At 38.6% G+C, this 21,566-nt stretch overlaps 1 protein-coding gene across 1 annotated transcript in view; it reads left to right on the top strand.

Annotated features, from left to right (window-relative positions):
- The first annotated feature begins 2,128 nt into the window (after positions 1–2,128).
- oprl1 (opiate receptor-like 1) overlaps positions 2,129–21,566 on the top strand; it is a 25,004-nt gene continuing 5,566 nt past the window's right edge. Inside the window, exons 1-2 of the mRNA XM_027021618.2 lie at positions 2,129–2,428; positions 2,778–2,991. Of these exons, the coding sequence (XP_026877419.1) occupies positions 2,786–2,991 (206 nt within the window). The 5' untranslated portion in view covers positions 2,129–2,428; positions 2,778–2,785. The remainder of the gene's footprint in view (positions 2,429–2,777; positions 2,992–21,566) is intronic.

The raw sequence follows: 21,566 nt of genomic DNA, 5'->3' as shown, positions 1-21,566 counted from the left end.
TTTTTCAAACCCTGATTAGATCTGGACCTCCTCAGGTTTCCTCTGATGACAGGGCCATTTGTACGAGCTTATACCATCCATCTCACTCCTCTTAACAGCATTATGCTTAAATATCAGTCTGTTGCACTTCTTTCAGTCTTTCCATCTATTCGCTCAATCCTCGGATCTCTCTGCTGATCTCACTCTGAACTCACTACCCTCGTCTATCTCTGCTCAGCTACTCATTTTCTGTTTTGCATTAAATGTGTCTTAAGGGCTACTGGAAAGATGGCCATGTCACTGTTATTCATGGTGAAAGGCCAGCGATGAGTTCTTGATGAGACTGAGGCAAATTGCAGTACCTCCACTCAACCGCCCCCCCCACCACTCACACACACACACACACACACACACACACACACACACACAGATACACCCCCATACGCACACACACACACGCACACCACCACCACCACCACCAGTGGCTCTGATGTGAAGGAGTCACACAGTGCATGGACATCTATCCTATATTTGATCTTTGTCAAGGGCTTCTTCATCATTATTTTGCTTAAGTTTTCTATGACTGCTCAACATGCTGTATACACTGCCTATTCATTTAGCACTGACTTCTTTATGAGCACTTTATGTAATTATGATCTATGAACTAAATACCAGTGTCAATATTATGGTGGTTATCATTTTCCCTTCTACACATAATGATAAATGCGTTGGAAGAAACTTAATACTAAGACTTTTATTTAGAATAGGAATTAGCTAAAATATTTGAACATCTGTGTCATTGAATATATGCCTGTTACATATCATAAGAAAACACTGGTAAAAGAACAATACATTCTTGTTCATTTAAGCTTATGAAAAGAAGGCATTTGCTTTTTATAATGCTGTCTACATATATGAATGTCTAGTTGGAATCCTGAAATAGACATGTGATCAAGTGAATCGTATCATATATCTTTATTATCACACACAAAAATAAATAACATTCTAAGAAATTTTTGTTACAGTTTACAATCTGATTTTGCCCCCTCTGTTAGAGTATAGGAGATGTATAAAAAATGGAATTAGTTGATCTTTAAAAATATAATTGAACACTTTAGCTTGTACCTGTAGCAGAACCTTTTTCAATTTTCAAATGAAACTTGTATTATTCTGAAAAGTCCTAAAAAGACGAATTTGGGGAATAAGTCTTGTTCAATCATTTTAACGCAGGTATTACGCAAGCAAGACCCAAAATGTTAATGAAATAACCAGTTCTGCTGATACGAGTTTGTCTCTGTCAGTTGGATATTTTGACGGTTTTCAGAACCAAGGACAGGGAATAAGCTGTCGCACTATTTGATGCAGGAAGTCGTTGCTCTTAACGATATGCTTACTAGAGACAATATCGAGCACGAATTCATGGTTCAGGGCACGCGTGAACACGCGATTCCTAGAGTCTGGTGATTTCCTTTACACAAAACATCCATGCAACTTATCGCTGACACCTGATCACGAGCACCCCTTGTAGCTTACACTACCGATCTGAGCTATTTTTTAAGGTGCTTAGTATAATCGCACATAAGGCCGTACGATTACAGTGTTTAATGCACTTCGTAGGTTATACGATTAGGTATGTACTACTCAGTAGCAATGCATTTGATTTGTTCGGAAAGTTACATATTTCCGTGTATTGTGATATATTCAAACAATCCCAGTGCATGCTACTGTAAAGGTAGTATGGAACAAAATGTGCATTCTGCGGATGCAGACCAAGACACACTCAGTTACGGTTGGCAAATCTGCAGTCTCATGTTTCAGGTAGCAGCGCTACAGCGCGGTAAATTGTGGTTATTGTATTGCAGTCTACAGATACATAGGATATAAACTACGGACTGATTGAAGCAAAGGCGATGTGCCTTATTTGTAAAGTGTCGTGATGCTTGCAAAGTAACAAGTGTGTCCAAAGTTTTAAAAAAATGTCATTGCCTACCACCACCAGTATTTGTTTTGGGAGTGAGTGAGTGAGAGAGAGAGAGAGCGAGAGAGAGAGAGAGAGAGAGAGAGAGAGAGAGAGAGAGAGAGAGAGAGAGAGAGAGAGAGAGAGAGAGAGATGCCGACTGGAGATCTAAGTCTCGACTGAAGAGCCGCAGCAAGGAGCGAGCCTTCTGCCGCACCTCCCCCTCCCGTTCGCTCGTTCCCTTTTGCGAGAGAGAGCAAGGGAGAAAAAAACACGCTTCTCTCGTCCTTGCGATATATACAGTAATCTGAAATGCTTTCTGCTGCGAAAAACAGCGTACTAAAAACTGCGTGAGATAAAGAACATGCTATCCAGCAACAACTGACATCTATGCCTTCTTAGAAACGGGCGCGTCTTTGTAAACATAAATATCTTCACAGACCTTAATCTGGAAAAGACCGTACAGACTTCGGAATTTCTTGTCAATCAGCGGTATGTAATGTTATTTTGTTCTTTGCAGTTTCGTTTCCCGAGGCAATTAGATCAGAAATTGTACTTTTGATGGTGTGATATGAACATTTCCAAGCGTTTGAGGGGCAACAGTTACTGGGTATGCATTGTCTTGCGCTGCAATTGCCCGTGCCTTCTCCTTCGGTGGGTTATTGATACAGCATACTGTGCGTCTTCATATCTGTTCCGAGACATTCGCGAAGCATTGTCTGTAAGTGACTTTATTCTTTAATCGAAACCAGAATCGCAAGCGTTCCTGTCCTGTTAGCTAAACGGTCTCAGTACTAAGGACTCTGTTGACGTTTGTTTGTGTTGTTTGACTCTGCGGTAGACGTGCTCATGGAGTTCCCGAATGATTCCATGGGCTTTGCTGACCTCGGGCACCACCTTTACAACCAGTCTCTGCTCCAGAACAACTTCAGCCAGTTCAACGACACTGACTATCTGTTTCCCCGGAGCGTGCGGATCACCATTGCTGTGGTCTATATGATCGTCTGCGTAGTGGGTCTCGTGGGAAACTGCTTGGTCATGTATGTGATAATTAGGTAAGTCGTTCTACCGCCTTCTGTCTGAAGAAACGTGTTATATTGACACTGCTAATTAAAATGGTTCCGATTAAAAATAATTGTTCAAGCTTATTGTAGAGTACAGCAGTTTTCCACAACTCAGGATTCTTCTGCATGGTAAGTGTTCTCCATTTTGAAATGTGTGAGAAAGGCCTCTTGCATTCCTGCTTACCAGAGTAAACAATGTAATGTATTCTTTGATTTGGTTCAATTCATTAAAAAAAAAGACTATTGGATTCATTTATGGTATATTACCTTTATTTGTCTATTATTAATTTACTTTTTCTTAGTTTATCTATTTACCTATCTATATACTGTAAAACAAAACTGAGAAACTTTGAAATATAAAGGAGAAAATATTAACTTTATCAACAATGCTTTTGGAGTCTTACTTACTAAGGTTAGTTTGTTTAACCAATGTAGATTAGTTTGTTCAACCAATATTATCTTAAATACATTAAGAATATCATGCAAAGACAAATACATCATTCCATTTCAGCCAATTGTTTTTTTTTTCTCATACGAACAAAAAATGTAACCTTAACAATAACAGCATTAAGCTTTTTGTCTAAATTTAATTTGTTTTGCCAAATTGGATTTTCTTTTTCTTTTTTTTCTTTTTCTTTTTTTTTGCAGATTCTACTTGTAAAACACCAACTGACTTACATCCTGGCAGTAAAACATATTCAAGAACATAGTGTTGATAATCCAAATGTGAAATGATGCAATTCCTTTATTCTATCTGGTAACTGACAAACAGCATCTTGTTCAGTAAGGTAATTGTATAGTATGAGTAGTTACAGTAAAATCTCAGCATTCAAATTCACGAAACTGAATGTTCATAAAGGTAACTGCAAGTTTAAACAAACACTCTCATCAAACACTGAGATTCTTCAGTGCGATAATGTGCTATGAAATAAATAATACGTTTCAAAATAATTTGTCTAGTCACCCCAAACATACTATACTTTAACATGTCAAATGCTCAAAATGTATTCCAGTGCTAAATGTAGTACCAGCTGTTGAACATAGATCAACAAGTTCATCTATGGGGTCAGCAGAACTGAAAGTTCTTGATGGGCTGTGATCCTGTTGCAGTGAGATGAAGAAAGATGATGTCTTAGTGGACCAGGTGTTCTGAACGCACAGGCACAGTCGGCATGAATACAAGGCTAGTAGAAAGACTCCCATGATGAAGTCATTTTTGTCTCTGAAGGACATCTTGGTTGCTTTCACTGTATGCAGTCCTATAACACGAATGTGAAAAACAAGAAACCTTCTCTCTTATTTATTTTTTTTTTACATTTAACTCAAATGTGAGGCTTATTATTTGAAAACCATATGAGAAATTATTACTCTTTATGTACTATGAATTATTGGGCATCTCCTATGGAACCTATATTCATGTTATGTGATGAAAATGAAGAATTTAAATGGGAAAAGTGGGCCCACTTTTAAATTGATTCAAAAATATTAGACTGTTTTATTAATACAAAATTTTAGAGCGTGTGAAAAGAGTCTATTAACCTACCTGCTTCGAAAAACCTATGCTAATAAAGTGGTTTGCTATCTTCCTAGCCAAGCTAATTATCTAGCTAGCTAAATTATGTATGCATAGGCATAAAAAATCTTGAATTGTGTTACATTTTGTGACTGACCTATATGGTGTAAAGTGGATAAAATAGGACAATGTCAAACTCAAATAGGAATAGGAAACTTATATTTTAGCAGTATTTTATTTGATTTATGTATTTATTAGATTTTTTTAATTGAATAGAGATGTCATGAAGAATTGGCAGACAAAAGAGAACAGTTGTTTTTTTGTTTTTTTATTGCTGATGTTAATGTTAACTAGCTAGCATAATGTTTGCGAGGCTTGAAAATATAAAATACTTTCATGAATTTGTTTAATTGTGAGCCTTCAATAATTCAATAGGTGTATTTTTTTAAAAGTTTTGCAGCCTATTGTGTAAAATCACAAATGTAAATTAGAAAATGTAATAGTGATAAAAAATTTGTAAGACATATATGCATAACCTTTATATATTAATCTGTTTTATCATCAAATGTGGACTATGCACCTGGTTTCAGGACACTGTTCTCTTTGTCTTGGTGTTAAATATGGTCAACAGTATTAAGAATTAAGGTTTGGGTGGCCTACAGATATTCACGGTTTTTCTGCTTTTGTTGGTGTCGTACACCACTAACCTCCACAAATGAGCACGGCCAACTGGGGTTAGGAGCCTGGGCAACTAATGCCCAGTTGTCTCTAGCTAGCATTAGCTAACCAGCACTACAAGGTTATCCATGCATCTAGTTGCTGAATATTTAAATTTACTTCAAAAAAAAAAGTACAAAAAAAACCCCAAAACAAAACAAACAAAAAAAAACAACAACTCAACATTAGGAGCAATGCTAAACTGGCTAGGTAGCTAGCATGCTAAATTTGAAATTAGCCAATTAGCTAGAAAACATTATTAACCTCAATCTACAGACATTAACCTCAATCTATAGACAAGAAGGATAATATTGTCATCCCCATTTAACACACACATAGTCTCAGAAATGTACGTATCTAATAAGTTTAGAATTTAGAAGCTGCATTTACTCATGCTTATCAATCCTTTGATGAGAAAACCTATATTGTTTCTTGTGCCCTAGTATGCATGTACAAAACTCTTAACTAATCAGCCAAGCTATTAAATCCAAAATTGCTTGTCTGGGTAACATGAATACTCTTGTTGACACTATCTGGAGGGAAATTGATGGCTCCACATGCTTTTTTTTTGTGTCTATGCAAAATACTCTGTCACTCATCATTTCTGTTAGCAGAATGACACTTAGTTACCTTTTATACAGTGTATCTATCTTTCTTCATTTACCCTTCCTCCTTGTTTTTCCGAAGGGTTCCACACTTAATCTACTTCCCCCCATGTGAGTCCATTCCAAGACTCTCTGAATATCTTCTTTCACCAAGCAATCAAGAAGTGTTTAACCCACAAAGGACTGGGCTACTTGATGTGTGTGTGTGTGTGTGTGTGTTACAACATTGGTGTGCTCTTAAATAGATCTATTGTTTTCTATATAAAGTTCTTCGCTGTATTGTCTAAGAACTCATCCCCAGTGAGGGCAAGATAGCATCAAACGTATTATGTGTCTCCTTCTTTCTTTCAGCCAATTCTTTTTTGTCTACTCTATTCCCAAACTCTGTGGTTCATCTTCCATTGCTACAGTCCTCTGTCCAGTCATTCAAGAAGGCAGAATGCAATCATTTCAGGCCCAAGTAATCCCTCATACACTGCAGGAGACTAGCAGGATTGTCACGTTTATTATCAGTGATTTACGCTATGGCTCAATTTGTTTGATGGAATAATCGATGAGATTCACATACACTTGGATTTATCCAAGGTCATTTTACTGTGAGTGATACACAGTGAAACACAGTGTACTGTGAGGTCATTGTGACGCTGGGTATGTAGAACGCTAACATTCTCCCACATCTGTTGACAGTCAAAGTTACATCCGAACTTCTGAGTTCTCCATCTGGTCATGTTCAGCGTCCTGCGACAGTGACAGTTAACTGATTCATGTACGTGGTTAACAATTGGGACATCACTGACTAATAAGTGAAGCCACGCTATTTGCTTGGTCTGTTGTCCTCCTCAGGCACCCTCTCCATCTGTCTGCCTGGCTGGAGGCTGCTGCATTTTCTACTCATCCTGTTTCTTGAGTTGATATTTGTGCTTACAGAGACATGGTATTGTTTGCTTAGCTTCTTCCCTCTGTAGCATGGCTTAAAATGTTATGTTCTCTCTATCTCTGTCCCTACTTTCTTTGCATGTTTGTGTAGGCTTGTGTGTGTGTATGTGTGTGTTTATATATATGTCTTCACTTAGCCATTTACATCTGGAGCTGGTTAGAGTAACTGACTCATGGTCAGTGAGTTGGATTGTCTGAATTACTACAAATTTCCAAGCCAGGAAATTGTGGCATGACTGTCTTAATGTCAATCACCTATGATTGAAATCTGGATTTTCTACAAATACCAATCAGTTAATAATTTATTATATATTATAATCACTTTTTATTCATTTATTTATTATATGGTTTGTTTCATGTGTGCTTTTTTGTAGTTCAAACTACATTTCAGCAGTAAAATGTTCAGCAAAAATTTTCACTTCACATATTTTGACAAATGACTGAGCTAATGTAGATTGTCCATTGGGCAATTGTCTATATCTTTTGTTTTACACATGACCCATATTATAAGATTTCATTCCTGGAAATGCATAAAGAACCAACAGAATTCTCCAGTTACACATCCACTTCTCGTCACTGTGGTATAAGATGATCTGCTTCTTCCTGAATGCACCTTGAGCATCCTTAGCCTTTGTATCCACAGATGGGTAGAATGTCTAAATGTGTCCGAGACTACATATGAATAGCTTTACATCCTTTGTGGGTAGCAGGTGTAGTGAGATTTCAGGCGATTGCACAATGGCAATGGTTGGCGGACCATAGGGGTTTATCCACTAATTGCCTCTCGTGGGCTCTCCACCCATCTTACTTCTCTCCCTCTTCCTGTAAGACAGCTGTATGGAGAGGAAGTTTTGGACAGTCTCTCTGGGAGAGATAAGCTTAGGCCCCCTGGATCGGTACTGTAACAAATTCGTCTTCTCCACCCTCGTTGCAGTGTACATATGGACCCAATATCAGGCGGCTTGTCGGCATTAGTTCCAGTGTTGGCCAGACTGCTGTTCGCCCTGGCCCAATGCATGCAAGTGCTTAGTGGCAGCCTGACCACGTCCCCAGTTGTTTTGATCCACAACCCTTGACATTGAGGAGGCATTTGTCCAGTTCGTTAGTTCTGCAATGGCAATTTCAGCAAACATACTTTCACTATATAAAAAATGCTCTTGGTTTACATTTATTTAAGATAGGAGAAATGTTTAGTTGTGCTTTTGTTTACAAAGTTTTTTGTTGCTATAACAAGACAGATATAGCACATGAACTTATATGAGTTTTCAAGATAGGTTATTTATATAGTTTCTTAGGCCATGCTTAGACACAAGTTCTGAAACTATGGCTCATTTTGTCAAAACGTAACACACAAAAGCTAAGGCCACACCCACACAACATGCAAAATGTCACACACCTTTTTGAAAACGCATACACTTCATCACTTCAAATGGTATTTTTGCATCAAACCTCTACACACTACACATATCAATTGGATAGAGTCTACAAATATCAGTTGAATAGCTATTTTTACACAACAACTGCACACTGATTTGAAAAATCCTTGTGTTTTTCTGTTTTCAGTGTGTAGGGAAGTACAGCAGTCTGCTGTAATGTCAGTCATATTACTCATACGTACATGTTTATTCACAAATATACAGGCCATTTATGCATATTCAGTATATATACACTATTGTAACGTTGTGCGGTAAGGAGGCAGACGCATGTGCAGAGAAGAGTGATATTTATTAGGGGCAAATCCAAAGTCAGAGTCGGTATAACGGTCCAGGGTCAAAGATTACGGGGATACATCATAAACAAAAACAAGGGCTAGGATAAACGAAAGCTAGGAAGCACAAAGCAAAAGCAATTGCAGGCAAACAGGGGAAGCAGGCTGTGAAAAAAAACTAGGAAAACCTCGGGAGCTAAGAAACAGGCTAAGAAAAGGCTAGGATACAAATCGCGAGTGTTCAACGTGTATCAGAGCAGCCCATTATGTTGTCCCAGGCGAAGATAAACCAGCACTGCTCCAGTCCATTCCCCTGGTGATAGGGAATTATGTTGTGCAGTGGGTCAAGGAATGTGACGATGTGCGCATGGACATAGAGTGGATGATGTGGAATGACACCATTCTGCCTAATGGCTGCACGCATTGGGATATTATGCACAGAGACACTGATAATAGTACTCGCTGACACTTGCTAAGTGTAGTAGCTCTGCCCGGCAGCCTTCCTGAAACATGACCCATGGTCAATTGATCTCCAAACCAAGATATATAACCTGTGGCCTCTTTATAGTGCTTAGGCTCTTAGTGTACAAATTAGCCATAAGTGTTTTCACCTCTGAGGACTGGGTTTTGGAAATTAGTAAATGGGTGTCATTTGCATGGCAGTGTTTTCCAAAAGAAACACAGGCGTTTCTGGTTTGAATGATGTATATATTTGTAGAAATTTGTGTTTAGTGTTTTGAAAGTGTGAATTAGATTTAGAAAATGAGTGTAAAGCAGATAATGTACTTATAGTTTAATGTACCAGGTCAACACATACATGAGTTAGTTTTTTCAATAATTGTGTCACAAGAAGCAATTTTTATGTCTTATCAATTGCAAAAAACTGTATTATGTATGCATTTAGCATAATAATGTGTAATATGAGCATGTAATTAGATTGTTAGCAACTAATAAGTAGTGCCAGCAACATCAATGGATGACTGTGGATATATGTATGAGGGGTAGTATAAATGACCATTGCTAGTGAACGTAAGTTATTACTTCGTATCATTGTGTTGAGAACATGGAGGATGAATAATCCTTAAGGAGTGGATATTTAATAAGACTGCGTCTCCCAGTGTGCAAACTAAAAGAAAATGACTAAAGTGGGGGTGATAAATGAGGAACATCAGTGTAAGACACAAAACTCACTCCCTTAAAATGTCTGTTTAGTAGCTATGTGGATTATTTCTGGGCGTGCGTGTGTGTGTGCGTGCGTGCGTGCGTGCGTGTGTGTGTGTGTGTGTGTACTGCATTTTCCTAACTAAACTGAAACTAACATTAACAGCCCATTGGTGCTTTGGGCAGCTTTTCTTATATTTGGGTTGATTTGGGTTGATGGCTATAAAGACAAAAACAAGTACAAGTGACGTAAGATATACGGACGTGTACATATTTACTTGATATATTTTTTACAAAAGAATAAAAGATTGTGGTGGTAAATGTTAATCAATGACTTCCATGCAATGATTCCAATAGATTTGCCCCTTTAAAGCTTTCAGACTGTGGGTGTCCTATGCCCCCCTACAGCTTATATCACATTGTACACATTTCTACTCTTGCGCCACATATTCTTCTGTTTCAGTTAGTTTGCATTTCTATTGCTTTGGATATATACTATGATATTTTAAGGTTCTTTTGGCAGCTGTGTACATGTATGTGCTAGTACAAACTAGTACAGCTTGAACATTCTGAGATTATGCAAGTGGAACTAAATTTCATTTGTGGACAAATATAATTCATTTATTGATTCCTACATTGTAAATGGCAATAATATATTTTAAATGAATCTTGTATCTGTCTATACTGTAAGAGTTATTCTAGCTGGCCTTACAAAAGAGCTTTTATTTGCAGCAGTCAATAAATGTCATTTTATTAGGATGTTAGGTGTGACTCGTTCATAAGGCATAGTCAGGAACTGCCTGCATGTCTTGTTAGCTTATGCATAGAGAAAATTGCTGATTTAGTCATTTACTCTCATACCAACAGACATAAAAGGTAAGCTATTATAGGTTTACCTCATATTTATCTTTTAATTGTAATTGCTTAATCTGCCTAATGCTTTTGCATGGTACATTACAATTCATTATGGGAAGCTACAGGTTTACATATATAATATCTGTCTGAGAAGCATTTGTTATTTACACCAACCAGCCTTACAAAAAGAAACTCCATGGGCAGGATTTAGTAAATTTTTTAAATAAGAGATTCAGTGCTGGACAAATGTAGTGAAGCTTTGCTCAGTAATAATTTTGGTACTTTGGTACTATATCGTATGACATGATTGTACAAAATCGTGTTCTGTTCTCTGGAACAGAATATTGTCGGCAAGGGCAAAATAAAGCCAAGATAGTATAAAATCAATAGAAAATAGAAAAATTCAGAAGTAGAAGGTGGAAAAATACATGTAATGTGTTACTGTGCCATGAGCCTTTATTGTGTTATTGAACAGCAGTAATCATTTGTCATATTAAGTTCAGTCTCTAAGTTCTGCAGTGGGTAACTACTTGGTAAACAAATACTTTTTAATCACAGTTGAAACCTTCCTTTGATGAATGATCTCATTTCCTTGGCATGGTCATGGTGTGGTATACTGAAACAATGCACAATGAATAGGAAGGAGTTGTTTTAGCAGGTATGTAGAATATACTTTTTTATACATATTTAAAGTCACCTCAATATGATATATATACATTATTTACAAATAAATTAGAGAGATGCCATTCCCACACTTACCATAGAGCGGTAACGCTGTCTAAGCGGTAACGCTGCTAGCAGACGTTTCACAATTGACCAGGGATGTTTTCAACATCTTTTTCCACCTTTCTCCGCACTTCAATCTTTCTATGTCATAAGCAGATGTTCCCCATCAACTCTTCTATTTATAGAACTTCATAACAATAGTCTGCCCCTCTACATTTTCACTTGTACTAAAATGATTTTTCTGTATGAGCTCAGAAACCTTCTGAATGCTGCAGGTGATTATTTGGGTTTCTAATGGTTCATTTACAGTTGCTGCCAGTTGCTTTTTAATGCCTCTGTTCATTTTTATCAACTAAGTAATTGATCATGCCTCTCCAAATTCCTGGTTTTAAATTCTTTTCTTTAAGGAGCCACATTAACTGGTTTTTGTGCATAACCGAGGTATCTTCTCTATGTTTGGTAATAACCTACCAAAGATTGCTACAAAGATTGCTGATGCACAAAGCGATGGATTTTACAAAGTAACAAATTCAGAAAATGAGACACAAGATCAAGAGTAAACGGAAGAATAATATTGGCCAGGGGCACAGTAGCAAAACAATTGCAAGTGTTGCAAGTAGCTGGCAAAGGATTTGTATTTAAAGAGTCAGGTAATGACACCACAGCAAAGGCAGGTGTTTGGAATTTAGGGTAAGAGAAGTGCAGGATGTGACAGTGTGTCAGCATGGCAAGCTGTAGTGTCAGTCAGCCACATCGTACAGCTGAAGCACTAGCTCAATTGTTCAAATAAAACTGTGTTCCCCCACAAAAAACTTCACAAAAACACATTTGAAAGCCTTGTCACACATTGGAAACCGTAATCTAGATCAATGCACAGTCAAGGACATACAAATGTTATTACAATTAAACTACAGAAGAGGCCTTTTATAATTAAAACTAAACTAATTAAACAAATGAAAAATCAAAACAAATATTAAATATTTATCTGCACTGCATGTCCTCCCTAAAGGACTTGAGAATCTGCTCAACAAGACTTCAGACTGGTCTCAGGTTCTGCTGGGATTCTGTTTGCCAAATATTTGTTGGTTATTTCTTAAGGCATAAAAGCCACTCTTATAATGTTTATCACACGTTAAAGTTAAAAGCGAAAGCACATTCATTAGGTGTTATTACTTTACCATTCAGTGTGGGCCAGAGGAGGAGGGCGTCCCTTTCAGGGTCTTGGTTCCTCTCAGGGTTTCTTCCTCTTGCTCTCAACGAGTTTTTCTTTGACACTTGGCTTGCTAATTAAGGGCTTGGACTCAGATTCTCTGAATGCATGATCTCTGTAAAGCAGCTTCTCAACAAAGTGTGTTAGGAAAATGCTATACAAATGAATGTGAATTGAACTGAAATTGTCATTCTGTTGGTCCACCGGTGGTAGAGACCTTTCGGCTTTTTTCGCACTTGTGATCAAGCTGTAGCCTGCAGCCTCCTATCTGGCTGTTGTTAGGAGATGAAACAAAAGTGTCGGACACTTGGCTCGGCTCAGCTCAGATCGCAGCCTCGGACTGCTGTGTAGATACCATATTAGTTGTTGCCCTCATCTGTTGAACCTCCCTTTGTTTATCAGGGCACAAGGCTGTGTCCGTGCCAATCACTCTGTGGTGGGAGGGGGCCGCTGTCTCTGGTTCCAGCAAGGCAGACTCAAAGACACGATGTCATTGGTGGGGAAAAGGAGGCATGTGACATGGATGTCTGATGGCTTGCTAGCGTCTGCTCCTGCTGCAAAGAGGGAATCTTTCTGCTTTACCCCCTGGCACCTGACAGCACATCATTTCTGACTTGAATTCATGGAGCCACTTTCTCGCTGGGTGGGGAAGGGGACGCGGTCATAAAATATAAATATTTGAGGGTGGCCTATGTGCTAACTGGCGTTAGAGGATTGTGCAGTGCTGGGCTTTTTCACAGCACAGCTAGTGCATGACACTGGAGGTGAGCCAGTAATCAACAAACATGTTCTGTGTCTTCACAATTGGTTTTCACCTTCATCAAAGACCATGAATATCTGTCAGAAGCAGGGCCTTTATTAAACTCATCAAAAGCCACTGAATGTCAAGCTTTGTCATCTTATCTGCTGCAGTTGAATTATACAAGTTCATTGTGAAAAATTATCTACATTGTTATTAATTCTCGTATGCTACTTGGCTTGCATAGAAAATGCAATCAGGCAATAATAACAAATTACATGATTAAAAATATTATTAGTAAACTAGATTACCTGTGGAGTCCAAATTTGATATTGGATAATATTTCTTTGTGCAGATATTGGATGCCTTTCCATTTTCTCTCTGTATCTGCACCTTTGGGACACAGTACTGAAGAGTGCTACAGATGTGTCCCACTCTTTACTGTTTGCTTTCTGAACTGACTTTAATGAGACTCCAGAGTAAGCTTTGATTATAGTGCCTAATGCAGATTTGGTGATTTATTATGAAGTCAGCGGGAGATGAGATGTGCACCTCTCTCAGCCATAAAGGGCTGCAGTATGGGAGTTTATAGCACTGCAACTCTCCCTACCACATCTCCTGCCATTCGCACTAATGCAGCCTCAGATGGCAGTTTATGGAGATCGCGGATTTATGCTTGCAGGGATAGATTCCTCATGCTAGTCATTGGTACAGGGTACAGATGTGCCATGCTCAATTTTTGCTCTGAAAGGCATGTATGTGTGTGTGTGTGTGTGTGTGTGTGCACGCTAGCGCACGCGCATGTTGATGTGCAGCTTGTTTGTTAATAATGCACATTATTCACCAGAAGTGCAAAGGAAATTTGGCACAGTGGTTTTAATGCCCTTGGCGGACGGTGCATTATGTTTCCCAAGCGACCATTTTACAAACGGAAAAAGAAAAGTGTAGTAAATCAGTCATTCATTACACTTTGGTTCAAGTGTTGAGAATGTCTAGAGGGGCTTTTTCAGGAATGATCTTCATAAGGTAGGGGTCAGCAGGGGTCAAAACACGGACTGTGAGGGTTATCAGGGGCAAGCCACAGGCATAGTCCAGAACACAGACAAAGGCAAAACAACATTATAAATCAACCACTGACCCAAAGAAGCAGACACTGAAGTCATGCAGAGAAGCCCATGCAGTAAATGGAAGCAGGGACCATATATGCAGACACTGATTACAAACGACAATAAACAGGCAATATTGAAGAGGAGCTGGGGCCAGTGCAGACCAGTTGGGAGTAGAGGAACCGGTGTGGAGACTGGTGTGCAGAATGCCCAATCCCCCCCCCACCCCCAGACTGACTAACTCTATGCCTCAGTTTTGTATTCCTATTTTAGCGGGCCATTGATTATTAGGCGTTGCCGCAGGTGCGCTCTTTGTTTTTGAATGCTGACTGACTGTAGTGACACAGACAGGGTCCGGCTAAAAGCTTCACTGTCACTTTGTTCTTCAAATGCAGTACAAACCTCCCCCTGCCCATTCCCAAAATATATTCACAGAAGGACCACTGCCTCTGTGTTTCAAAATAGGCAATACAGAATTTTGTACTGTGCCAAAATTGTATTGGGCATCTGTTTGGAACATTGAATGGCATGTTTGTAATTTGTTCTGTCTGGGTCAGTTATTGTGTTTGAAAAGAATAACTGTAATGTATAATTAAATATGAAGCAGTGCATAATGGGTGGCAACAGTGTTTGTCCTTTGTATGACTTCTTTTGCCTTATATGGTTTTCCTTTGACCAAACAGCTTTTACGCCTCTATACAGCAGTAGTAGTGTTGGCTGTTACGGTCAGTGTGCAGGGTTATGGACTGTCCCCTTGTATTTACTGCACAGAAAGCAGTTAAAAAATCAGTTACCATCTGCTCCATCCTTGTATTTTTTAAGGGCTGAAGACTGATAACATTAATATTAGCTGAATGTAGTACTGTACTGAATTGGATTAATGATCTTAAATAAAAAAGATTTTCTCAGATACAACTCTGCCCATACTCTCTCTCTCTCTCTCTCTCTCTCTCTCTCTCTCTCTCTCACACACACACACACACACACACACACACATACACACATACACACATGCACATAAATATCCAGAGGCCATGTTTGTGATATTATCCTCTCTCTCAGCCCTTGCTTTGATAATGCAAGGGTGAAACGATCTTTAATTCCACAGTCTTGGAAACTGCTACTGTTCGTCTCATTCCAGCTTACTATGGCCACGTCCCCAGACACCTTTGTGGTATGAATAATTACGCAGCTGCTGTAGATGCTTCTGCACTGTGATGGCCTGCATTTCCAGTTCATTACCCACACTTCTTCCACTTTAACACACAGAGCTCTATTCCTCTGAAACAGACAGGTATAACATCCCAACAGACTGTTGGCCTATGCATTTTCCCATGTAATATCCATACTTATTTCAAAATCCACTTTTCAGTTAAACAGGATTCTGATGCTGGAATGGAGTCCTCGGAGACTCGCCCCATAATAGCCTAATGCAAGCCAAAGTGCTCATCCCATCAAAATTTTAATATGGCTTTACAGTCTAACTGTTTCCATCTTATCAGTGGAGCTGATTAGTGATCTGTGTCCTAAGTCTTATGTGCCTCTGCTGAGAACTTGGGCAGTATGAGTGAAACTATTAATGGCAAAAAGTACTGCTGACGGCAGGAATCCACTGACAACACAGTAAGAATGTTGTTTATTTTTATTTCTGTAGCCATAAAATGAAATTAAAAGGAAATATTTTGTATTAAGAAAAATATGTTAAATGAGCTGTTTTATATAAAGTTTATGAGGTGCCAGAATTTATGGAGAGCAGGAACACATGGTACTGTAGAGAGGAAAGACTCAAACAGGCTTTGTGACAGGTTGTGACAACTTGGCTCGCCACTTGGATTTCAGTTGAGAGCTAAGCTCCAATTTCATGTGTTACGGCAGTTGAATTCATCAAAGAACCTGTGTGAAATCGACACCGGCTACTTCAAAAAGTCAAATGTATTATCTTGCCCCTTGATATTGTTAATAAATTAATTTACTTCTAAACTCACTTCTAAAGCCTACACCCATTTCTTATTTGAGGGCCAGGTTATCTGGGCAGTGGAAAAGGTTAGGTTAGTCTTTCTGCTGGCTGACAGCTGATCAGATGCACCATATACAGTTTCTGAGGCAAGTTTTCCAGTAGCCAGATGTACTGTACTTGTGGAACCCATAAAAACTGGAAACAAGACCAAGCTACTTGACCCCTAAGTGGTATGCTGCTTTAAGCTTAGTTAAGCAATGCCTTCAGTATTACAAACTTTCTGTGGTGAATGCTAAGTGCAAAATAGTACTATATGTACACATATAGAAAACGTTTTGTAGAAAAGTTGTTACACATGCATGGGCAAACTGGAGTTGGTCATGAAGAGGTCATTGTTTTTGGTATACTCTTCATTTTACTTAAGACAGCCGTTTGTGACAGTAATGTGCCCTCAGCTGTTTAAAATAAAACCCCAAAACAAACCCTGGACCTTTGTCTGTGGTCACTGCTTGAGGCTTGAAGCAAGGTGAATGAACCACTGGGAACAGAAGGTGACTTGGAATCTGCCACAAGTCCCCTGCCATATTGTGAGCCCCGCAAAAGGAAGGGACATTGATTTTTTTTCTAGATTAATGAGGTAAAATGAAAAAGCAGGTAAAATGTAACAGCTTGTAACTTATTTAGAAGAGCCAAATTCTAGCAGGATACCAGATCCTTGAGGGGTGAATGGAACCCTGAGCAGCAGGTAGCAGAAATAACAGCTTATTGAAAAGCAGAGTGCACTTTCCCAAGTTTGGCTAATGGTGTTTTCATCTTGAGGCAGTGTGCAGCCTGTCTCCCACTCTTTACTTAAACGTAGTGGTTAAACAAAATGCGCTGCATTGCTTCTGTAAGTTTCAGTAGTCTAAAAGCTTTGAATCAGCATTGTGTATCAAATTTCTAATGAATGACAATGTTTTTGTCTTAACTGGATCCTTACTCTAAATCCTGATATTGAGTAATGTATATAGTTTAAGTATATTTTGTTTACTGTGGTTTTAATGCTTTTTTGAAGGCTTTTACATTTTTTTTTTTTACATTTATTTATTTCCTCCAATTACCTCCAAAAAAAGAAACCATTATCAGCTCCACACCAGTCCCATTAAAAGGAAATAGACCAACCATCTGTTTTAGTGAAACTTTTGCACAGTGTAGTCCTGATGGGGCGTCTGGGGAAAAGGATGAGATGCAGGTTCGAGCCTCGGAACAGAAACATGTTTAATCAAAATGAAGGTAAAATACAAACGACAAAACGTGGTATGCGAAGACTCACCATTAGCACTGTGTACACAACTGCGGAGGCAGATGGTTTAGAGACTGCATGGCCAATAACTGAGAGATTAAGTGGTAAATAGAGGGGTTTAAATACATGTATTACAAGGCACATAACAAAAGGCAGGTGAAATGCATACTGGGCTAACAAGGGGGCTTGGCCACAAACGAGGGGAACGTAAACACAAGCACATGCGGCAACATCAAAGGCAATGACATCATGTGGCGGGGCTGTGCCACATGAGCTAGAGCTGCGTGGGGCGCCTGACACCCACATTTAATTTCAAAGTGAAGTCTGCTAAGTATAACCCAAAGACCATCTTGAATAGATCAAGTATTCTTGAGCTAACCTACTTAAAATGCATTAGTTTATATACTTTCCCAACCACCATCCATAATCAAGAAGTGACTATGAGTGTATTTATGCTACGTGCAGGCAATGCTCATTTTGAATTCAGGAGAAGGTGAAACAAAATAAATAGTATTTTGTAAAATCCAGGGTTATGAATTGGTTTTAAGACCTTTGGCTGGATTGGATCGTTGTGCCTTTGTTATTTATTTTGGAGATAAGGTTGCTGTGTGTAGGGCTTAATTGGCTCATTACCCCTCGTAGCTCATTCAGATCTCATATCCTCCTTCATCAGCTTTCCCCCTCTCATTCCCTGTTTAGCAGCAGCTAATGGCCTGAGACCAGTCCACATGGACAAGCCATGTCTGTGGATACCAAAGAAGCTTGGTGAGAATGACTAGGTCCTAGAGAGACACAGAGAAAGAGAGACAGGCAGACAGAGAACCAGAGGCCTATGTGTGAGGGCAGTGTGTTTTGGTTATTTAAAAGCTTGCCACAGCCAGAGAAGGAAGCAATGCAGAATGTGGTGAAGTTACCCCCCCCTCCCCCCATAACCCCCGCCCTCGATCCCTCCCTGGTTATTTACCTTTTCGATAGGAAGGAAGCATTTCTTACCAGAGCTATAAGTACAAGAGCTATAAAGGTTTATATTTAATGTTGTCCATGAGTTGTCTATGTTAGTCAGCAACATTTACATATGAATCACCAAAACCCCTCTCCAGAAGGTGTATTCATTTTTACACAAGCACTCTTCATTATATGTTCTGCAGCTTTTTGTAATTTATGTAGTAACAAGCCAAAAATGACATGCAATTAAATTTTACTTCTTTACACTGGGTTTCTCATCAATTAAAGAGTTAATGGGTTGATACCAGTATGTGGTTACTTTTGATTGGTCAGTGGTGGTACTGTCTAGATGGGAGGGAAGGGGATTTTTTAGAGACTTTTTGGAGAAGACTTGGAGAGGAATTGAGAGTGGAGCTGAGGCACATCTGGTGGACTGAGGGGGTTTGGAGAAACCTCTCCCTTGGGCTCGCTGTCTCTTTCTTTCTCTATTTCGCTCTCTTGCTTTCTTTACCTCTCTGTCACCATTCATCTATAAGTAAGATTCAGGTATTTTTTCCATGCTGCATTGCTGTTATTTGCACTATCATATAAATATAATATATGACCAATGTGTAACTTATTGGCTTGTAATGTGTAACTAATTGGCTTGTAATGTGTAACTAATTGGCTTGTACTATGCATATAATTCCTGTGTTACCTTGGAGCCATATCAAGTTCAGCTCTTTATATAGCACATTTATGTAATGCTTTATATAGCATTACATACATAGAAATTCCTAAGTACTCACTAACAGCAGTTAAGATCCAGCTATAATTTTATATATTGCCTACACCAAATTCTCTGTAAGGTATCCAGTCTATTGTGCATGTTTATTAGGTTAACAGTAAATTAGGCTAGCCAAACAGTAAACCTATCACAAAGCAGGCTGTTTTAGCATTAAGGCACTGTATAAAGTTGATTATGTATATTCTCGACTTATGATGGGCTTTGTAATAGAATATGTTCTTTCTTAACACCTTTCTTAATTAAAATTTTGAGCCAGATAAATGTATTACATTTTACACACATTAAACCTGTGTCTGCACCTGTTTCCATTGTTGGTTGTAGGTAAGCAGGCTATAGGGTAAATACAGTAAATACAGTAACAAAAACCTCTGCAATAGTATTAAATATTTAAACAAATCTGAATCAAGCCTGTCCCTATGTTTGGAGTTGTTATTACAGAAAAATGAACCAAAAGGGCTCAAAGATTTAACAAGATCACCTACTGGAGTTCATGCCTGTGGATCCACTGGCTTTATAATGGCCAATAAAGCTTGTTAACATGGGAACCAAAGCAGTCTTTTTAAACACCACATCGGATTTAAAACAAATATAGTAAACCTGCCTAGTCTTGAAACTATGACATATTTGATAAACTATCCAGGAGATATGATTGCTTTAAAAAAAAAAAAAAAAGATTGAAAAAAATAAATGTAATTATTATTTGCTTAATGGCAACTAGGTAGAGGGGATGGACTGTACATCCATGCACAGGCTGCATTTGTCCACTCTAGGTCTGTCTCCTCTTATAACATAATGTTCTGAGATATGGGGTGGATGATTTTCTATTACTAATGATTCTCTCTGAGCAACCCCCACACATTTCCCAAAACAGAAAGGAGGCGAATGTGAGGAGTGAAAGGGAGGGAGGCAAAGATTTAATAAGACAAGGACAAGAAGGATTGTGTGGATGTCAGAAAAAGGCCCTCATTAGGCTAAATACATCCCTCCTCTTTCATCTGCAGTAGCACAGAACTCTTCCAGACACACCAAAACACCAGGGCAAATATTGGCTAGAACGAACCAGAAATGAGATGGCAACTGGTTTATGGAGTAGAGCTAGCTCTTAGGTGCAAGAAAATAATACTTTATTGCTACAGTCCTTTTTAGTTATTTCATCATGAAATATGACAAGTAAGCATCTTCGCCTTAAATTTATCTAAGCTCTTTTCCGAAAAGAAACAATTCAATTTAATTAAGTTGTTGGAATCTGTTAACTTTGCTGGTAGTAATCCTCACAGTGAGGAATGTTTTCTACTTGAACTACATTGTAAATAGACTAGACATGAACCACACTGTAAAGAGACTAGAACGTTTACCCCGGCAGGGTCCATGTACAGTCCATTATTTAATATGCAGTTCTTTAATTAGCAGTACTGTAAGGTCATTATGTGGAATTTAATGAATTTTCTTACAAGTATGGGCGTAACTTTGCTTTGAAAAGCATGGACAAGAATGTGAACCGGGTGTTGCATTCAATTCAGCTCCCTTTAAGAAATCAAGCCCTCGGGCATGAGCATTCACCAAAAAGAAATCAGTGCTGAGACTGAAAGGAAGCGATTCCTAAAAGGTTTTATGGTCGAATCTGTCAATATTGTACTGTGTAGTCCTATGGTTTTCTATTTAGTTTGATTACAAAAAAATTTGCTTTGTTAGAATATTTGTTTTATAGAAAAGTCATAGAAAAGGACTTTCACGGAGCTCATGAGCAATGACAGCCATTGGTCACGTCATATTAGAGGCGTGGGCCGACCAAATACACTTCTCTGCATGACCATAATGCTGTTTTTACGGACTGTTTGTACAGGTATGTGCAGCAGGCTGTTATATAAAATATTTTCAGAGTGCATTTTCAGAAAGTGGTGGGTGCATGTCCCCAGTGTTCCCAGTATAAATTATGCCTATGCCTACAAGGCTTTCTTAAATCAGCTGTTTGTGCACCAATGTGGGGATTTGTGCAGTCATATTCATTGAGGGGTAAATGTTTGGACATTCAATGAAAGCAGCATAAAACAAACAACAAGAACACTAAAAAGCAAGTTGACTTTGACGGTGCGTGCTGTTTTTAATGCTGTTGGTGACGGAATGTCGGGAAGCAGCTCTTGGCTTGCATGCGTAATCAGACCAGTGCTGGACCTTTTGTTATTTGGATGCAATATCATAATAAACATGATAGATACTGAAGCTTTCAGTGTGTGTTTCAGAACCAAACATTTAGCAGATTGTTTTTTAAACATGGATCTTTTACCTTATTTGCATATTTCATGTTTACCTTATTTGCAT

The sequence above is a fragment of the Electrophorus electricus genome, chromosome 24 (assembly GCF_013358815.1).
Source record: "Electrophorus electricus isolate fEleEle1 chromosome 24, fEleEle1.pri, whole genome shotgun sequence".
Classification (NCBI taxonomy): domain Eukaryota; kingdom Metazoa; phylum Chordata; class Actinopteri; order Gymnotiformes; family Gymnotidae; genus Electrophorus; species Electrophorus electricus.
This window is presented reverse-complemented; position numbering and strand designations above follow the sequence as displayed.